This window comes from Meleagris gallopavo, chromosome 2, assembly GCF_000146605.3.
Source record: "Meleagris gallopavo isolate NT-WF06-2002-E0010 breed Aviagen turkey brand Nicholas breeding stock chromosome 2, Turkey_5.1, whole genome shotgun sequence".
NCBI lineage: Eukaryota > Metazoa > Chordata > Aves > Galliformes > Phasianidae > Meleagris > Meleagris gallopavo.
The window spans coordinates 25505079-25512512 of NC_015012.2; the positions used below are offsets into that span (position 1 = coordinate 25505079).

The following is a 7434-nucleotide window of genomic DNA, read 5'->3' on the forward strand; positions in this document are numbered from 1 at the left end:
AGTAACAATGTTTTCCTCTTTTATGAAGAAGCAGTTTTCCCATTTATTCTAACAGAACTCTTACTAGGATAATTTTACAGCTCAGTATTGCAAGGCAGAATGTTGCTTATCCCATGAAATCCCAGGAATCTTATTAGCTCTGTTTCTGTGAATTGACAGGAATTGCTATTTAAAATTCTTTCCTGTCCGGTAAGGAAACAATTCCTCATTGAAATTAGCTCTGGGCTTCTTTGCAAGTGATTGAGAAAGGTTGTGTGTACAGTGTATGCTCTCTGTGTATCCAGATGACATAGATCTCTGGCTACAGAGGCAGAACTCTGCTTTTAAACACTGCTGCTTATTTCAAAGCAAAGTTTTGGGAACCTGCTGATCCTCAATTCAGGCCCCAAGTTACACGGATATCTCAGCAACCCTTTTTCCCATTGTCATTTAAGTCAGTAGGTGCTCTGATCTTCAGTGCTCTCACTTAAACAAGAGGTTCCTGCCATAGTATAGGCAGCATGTGTGGCTGTGACTGTAAGTGTTGTAAGTATAATAAGCCCTACTGGCAACCATCTCATCAATGCAGTACAGTTAGCAGCTGTCAGGGCACTGACAGTAGCATCATTGTTGGTGCTGTTGATAAACAGGAAGTAAACATCTGCTTGTGTTTCAGAAATGGCAATAAAAGCTGAAAAAGGCCAATATTTACCACAAAGTATGAAATTTATGGAATTAAATGTCCACTTCAGAATTCTGAGATTATTGCATCACATTTGCACTTGACACTTGTTTTAAGTATTTGCTCCTAAATTTTTTTCTCTCTCATCATTCAGTTCCAAGTTTGTGAAGTACAGTTATAAACTGTATTACATAGTAATATTTCCATGTTCTGGGCTTGTTAAATATGACATGATGTTTTCCCTGCCTGCAGCTTAAAACAAAGATAGAACATGGCAGAGAGTAGGTAGGATCAGATTTTACTTCTTTGATACCTGGATTACAGAGTACAAAAAGTGTACCCTGTAATTTCCATCTTCTGCTTCTACAAAATGCATGGCTGATGGTTCCTGGCCTGCTCTCTCTGTTACCAGAGGCTCTTGGAGGTGAAATAAAGCAGGGGAATGTAGGAATGCTTTTGGTGGTTTTCCAAGAGACCTCACCAAAATGTACTAATCCTTTCAAAACCTTTGCTTCTCTTGCCCGTAGAAAATATGGGCTGTAATTTAGATAGCACTTGTCCACTTGCAAAAAAAAAATTGCAGAACAGTTGAATACAGGACTAAATGTTCATATTTGGATCAAGATGCTGTGGTGTTTCTCAATATATTCCGTGTATTTTTTGAAATGTACAGGCAGAACTGTAAATTTCATAGCTACAGATGCTATTCATATGAAAAAGAAATTCTAGAAATGGGTAAGAGAACTAGGACCTTTCAAGTGTTTGCTTGAAAGGATTGAATCTGTATGAAGCCTATGTATCCAAAGAAAATAAAAAACAAGAATAATATTTAGCCTCTGTCTCCAAAATTAGTAGTTAAGGTAGTGCAAACAAGATAAACCTTTCATAAACTGTCACTGGAGGTTTTAATATTTTGTTTCCTTTGGTATTTTTGGCCAAAGGTGGAAAGAGAATCTTCTCCTGTAGCACTCCCAGCCAGGTGGAATTAGGAGGTCACAGAAGTTAACTGAAAGATTTTCCTGCAGGAAACTTTATTTTCAGAGTTCTGAATCTTCCAGTTTGACTGTAGCCTCTGAAATTTGGAGAAGTGTCCTTGTTGCTCTTCCAGGAAAAGTAACACTCTGAAAAGGGGTTATCTCTAAAAAATAAACCTTAAGAACAGTAATTTCTAATTAAATTGTAAATGGTTTCCAGCCATTGTCATTCATGTTTTAACTTTTTCCTCTTCTCCCTCCCCCACCCTGTAGTTCATGACAAAAAATCCAAATAAACGACTTGGCTGTGTGGCATCACAAAATGGGGAAGATGCGATTAAGCAGCATCCGTTTTTCAAGGAAATTGACTGGGTTCTTCTGGAACAAAGGAAAATCAAGCCACCCTTCAAACCTCGGATTGTAAGTAGCAGCTTGCATAAGATTCATAGAAAACATGGTTTGACTATTCTAGTTGTTGGCTTTTTTAAGGCATGAAACTACTTGATGCAACATTTGAGGGTTGAAATAGTAGCATAAAAGCAAGCAGAAAATATTGGCTTGCCATTTCTTCTGTGAAGGTAAGTGGTAAGGATAGATTGAACACACAGGAAGATGTTCACGTTCAATCACATAAACCATGAGAGAGGTAAATGCCCTGTTTTAATTATTTTCCCATATTCCTAGAGATATCTTGGTAGAAAAGATTATTTCAATTGGATATAAACTTTCTGTGTAAGTCCTGCATTGCTGATGGATAGTGGATTTTGCAGGAAAAGGAAAGGATTTCTGACTGAAAGATTCCTGAAGAAACAGCCTGTTGGGGAAAATAAATGTACATCATGATTAGATAAATTGATACATTTGCATTTTGGTAATTAATAATCGAGTATTTGTATTTTAAACTGACAGAAACATGAAATAACTGGCCCCACATGCAGATGCTACAAAGGCCAGGCAAAAACACTTATTTTTGTCTTTCACTGGATGAAACTACTCAAAAAGTAGTTTGCACTTGCAATTCATAAAATGTCAACTTTTCAGCTGAGAATGTGTGCAGTAAGTTTCATACATGAACAGTATAAGAGAATAATTTTATGACAAATCCTTTGAGACTGATTTTCATCTTTTGATTTTGCATATTCCTAATTATAATGTTTGATTTGCCTGGAAATACAGTTATCATACTTCTTTCTTTTCTTCTTTAGATAGCGTATGAAGGTTTAAAAAAATAATAAAAAGGAATACTGAATATTTGGTCTCAACATCGAATACCAGCTTAATGTTAGAGTGGAAAGCCCTCTCTGTCATTCTAGAATTACTATCTGTTGCTTTTGATATATATCTACTTTAAGTCCAGGAAGATATACTTCCCTAAGTCCCATGTGTAAAAGGGGGGGTAAACCATGCAGGGACCACCTGAAACAGGAACCTAAAGTAATTCCTCTGAGCCTGCACTTGGAGAACTGTGTCTCTCTCTCTAGCTGTGAAGGAAGAACTCAATAGGTTGGACAACTCAAAGTGAAAGTTAACCCTAGCGAATACATTTCTAGGAGTAATTTCAAGGAGCAAGATATAGTGTTATCATATAGGAATATTTTGTTTAGTATATTTCTTGGAGAATATAAGCCTTGCAATGCTACAGGCCCAGGGCTGCCAGAGCCAGCTCCTAGCTGCCTCACCCTGCTGCTCAGCCCTTCTCTGGAGGACCAGCTGGATCACATCTAGTGCTTGAGCCAATTTACAAGTCTGTGCTGCTGCAGGAAGTGTAAACCCCAAGTTAACCCTGCTGGCATCTGTTTGAAGCCTGTTTAATACTCTAACTGCTCTCAGGCAGGTTCCTCAGAGAGCTCCAGACAGCCTTATTCATTGTTCAGCAGTAAGCCATATGTATAGTATCTCTTTTCCTGTTTTCATAAGAGTTTGGCCTTTCATCTCATAAACATTTTTGTTGCTTTGGTCAGTATTAATCAGTGTTTTGTTAATACAGGTATCAATCAGACTGTACAACTGCAGATTAGTTTTCACTTAATGCCTACATCTAATAAGTCTCAGAATCCTCTCATCTATTCTGTTTAATGGTTGTTTTCCTTTGATGATCAAAGATGCAAATTCACTCTGACAATAGATATTCTCATAATGTCCATATTATTTTTATAAGTATTCTCATTGTGGTAGCTCTTAAAAGTCAGGAGGGATTTCGTATATCAGGTATTTTTATTCTTTTTCTTCTGCCCTCTCAGTGCAGCTTCTTTCTCTTTCTAGTAATTATTTCACTGCTGCTATTTTGTAAAGCCATTTCTATTTTATTCATACCTGCTGTTTTGTTTCTTTTCTTCTTTTCTGTTCTCTTTATTGATATATTGGTTGAGTATTTCCATTTTAGTAGCGATTTCAGATTATTTCAGAATAATTCTTGGTAAATTTTAAAACGGCTGGATGCTCTCTAATAATTATTAGGGTGATTTAATACATCTTTACACCTTTTTCTTCATTTTTCTTCAGGCTGCTTCGATAGCAGTGGATTTTTATACTATTTATGTCTAAATTGTATATGTAAACTTTTCTATGTTTTAGCAAATTTGATTCCTGCTGCTTAGTGGTTCTGTATGCTTATTTTTTCTGAGCTCTTACTTTATGGTGGTAAATCTAGATAGCATGTAGTTTGTATTAGAGGCAACCCTATTATTTTCATGTTTTCAGTCCACTTTCTCTCTATAATAACTTCCCTGGTGACCTCATCCTATCAATTTTAATAATAACTGTTCTATACTTAGAAAGGGTATAGTTTATATAGTTACACTATGTTTATGATCCATCAGCTGTTTTATACCAGTTGTATAAATTTTACGACTGTTTGGATTTTTTTGTTGTATAGAAATCTTTGACCAACATTATACCAAAATTTTTGCTTGTGTTCTTAACATTTAATGCTTTATTAGTTGAAAATTGAAACATGCCCAGACACAAAGATCATGCAAATCTAATTATTAATGATGCAACCTCAGAAATTGTAAAGGATTCTTGGGAACAATTCTCTCTAAGTGTTGAAAAGGTGATTTGGGATACTTGGCAAGCTAGAAGAAATTGCACTTGCTTTGAAAAATAATAAAAAAGAAAAATAAAGGTAAGATGTTTAAAGCTAATAAAATAAATTCTATTTTAAAATCTACCTAGAGAGTTTGTCTCTAAATTCAGTAGTGGGAGTAGCACTGAGATTCACTGATTTGGAAAGGCAAATCAACAGTTCCATAGCTATGGATTAACTGAACATAAGTAATGATGTGTTTAGAATGTTTTTTGGGTTTTTAACATCTTTCAGTATTGATTAAGGACTGTTGATTATTTCAAAGTGACTTCTAACATTAAAAACGGATACAAAAAATATATTTAATTTTATGTTCAGGAAAGCGTAGGTCTATGAATACAGGTACGAATGAGGCCAAATTACTCAGAAAACAGACATTCTTGCGTGTGATGTGAGTGCACGTAGGTGCAGAGAAAAAATAACATGTAATATATATATACATAGTCATGCATGCATGCGAACTGGTATTTGTATGCACCTGTAAAATCTACTCATGCAAGAATGCGTATGTTTATACAGGTATTAGTCTAATTTCTGACCCAGCAGGAAAGATGACTAAGGGGGGAAATACAATTTCTGTGTCATATACACTTTAAAAATATGAAACATAGAGTTTATTCAGATGAGCTGTGGACAATGTAAAACCTTGAAACTAAACAATTAAAGTCATTAGGGAAAGTGGTCGAACACTGAGGTCTCATCAAACAATGGAATAATCTGCCAAGGGAGGTCATAGAGGTGCTAGGGTGGAAACAAATGTTGGTTGCTTCAGTTCTGCATCACTACTCTACTGATCCCAAAAATGTGTGGGTTCCTTGGTTAGCACAACAACCTTTCTTTCTTTTACCTTTTTTTTCCTTGCTCTGCAATAATAGGTTTTATAAAAAGCTGTATCACCTGGTACTGTTACACCTATGCTTCACCATAGTTCAAGTTATGTCTCTTCAATTCTGCCAGCCTGAGGTTTGAATTTTCCAATTCCAATTTGGAAGAAATACAGCATGACTATTTATTAGTCAGACTTTTGAAAGTTATTTCTAAATCTCATTCATATTGTGGAGGCATACAAATATATTCTTCACTATACCAGAAATATACCATTGATGTCCTCCTATTTTGGGAATGATGTGGTGATTCTAATGACTCTTTGGAGGCTGAAATTTCTTTCCTAACTGTCATTAGCCTTGGAATGAAAATTTCTGAATTCCAAAAGATCCTTGGAAATCTGACTGCATTTTCTGAAAGCTTACAAGAGAACCCAGAGCAGAGCACTCATACAATTGGCTTAAATTTAGTTTTCTAAGAAGTGATGGGAATGAGACACCAGGTTGTGCTAGGAAGTACAGACAATGAAAACAGATTTGATGTCCCTGACACCTGATGTGAAGGGTTTTTACTGCTACTCCAGTAGTGACTTGGAAAAGATGACATGAAGAGATGAAAATGCATTGTATTATGATGCATGTTATGTTTCATAAATCCAGAACAAAATTGATTTACTTTTTCTATATGCTATTGTTTATTATACTAAGGGTTTCTCCCACGTGGAGCTATTATAAAGGTTAAGCTGCTATAGAAAAGGTAATAGCTATGAACATGTACATTAGAAATTAAGCAGACATTGAGGAGATATGAAGAGGATATTTATTACTTCTAAGCACCAGTGACCTTGACAGTATCTCTTACAGATAATTTCCACTGTTCTTAAAACGTAATTCTTACAGTTTCACAGACTGTCTTAACATTTGTTTAATAGTATTTTTCTTCGCTGCTGCTCTTAATTCAGGCACAGATTTGCAATTGCATATGCAAGAAAGAAGTACCATTTTAGTACAGGCAGGTATCTCCTCCAAAGCACTTGTTATGAGACAGAACTCCCTCTGAGGCACTTTATTGCTGTTGAAATATTTTGGCCCCTACATTTTTCTGAAAATATTTTCATTCAGAGAAATAAATCTCCCAAATCATTAACCATAACACCTGCATAACACTAGCCATAACACCAGGTTATGATTTCCAAAATGGTTTTACTGGCCAGGAACCACAAAGGCATTGCTAGTATTCAGAAACTCTCTACTCTCTGGCTTTCTTTGTTTCCATGGTTATGTTTGGTTAAATAAGATTATCTTCATTTTCAAAGCACATCTGCAATATTAATAATGAAAACAAGGGAACGCTCTATTAATTTCTTTCCAAAGTCTTTAATATTGTGGTAGATCTTGCTTAGTGCTGTGATGGAATAATTCCATCTATCCCATAACAAATAATAAAACATACATTAAAAATAGTGATTGAAACAGATTACTGTTTGCCTTGAATGTGTTTATAAATTTATGAAATTTATGTTGCCCCACGTTGTTACTTATTAAAAAAGCTTATGTTTAAAACAGTGAAGCAAAAGTATATTTTGGAATATTTTGCTTTTACCTTAATTCTCTCCGTATTGCTCTAGATCCCCTGAAGAAATTTTGTTTGTTTCTGCCTTTTCTGAGAGCACAGCTAGCCACTATGATGTGCCACTAACATCAGGCAGGGAAGCTCACCGAGAGGTGTGCACAGGTGGCCTAGAGGCTGATACAAATGTGTAATATTCCAGTTCCGCTTGGCAGGGGCACAGGAACACTACTGCACCAAATTTCACTCATTTGGCTGAAGTGATAGCATCATGTAAGCCTCAATTTCTTCATGTTTTGTTTTGTTCTTTTGTGGTGTTT

At 35.7% G+C, this 7434-nt stretch overlaps 1 protein-coding gene across 1 annotated transcript in view; it reads left to right on the forward strand.

Moving 5' to 3' along the window:
* Positions 1–7434, forward strand: part of PRKCE (protein kinase C epsilon) — a 278127-nt gene that overhangs the window by 256135 nt on the left and 14558 nt on the right. Inside the window, exon 14 of the mRNA XM_003203888.4 lies at positions 1909–2055. Coding sequence (XP_003203936.2) covers positions 1909–2055 — 147 coding nt within the window. The remainder of the gene's footprint in view (positions 1–1908; positions 2056–7434) is intronic.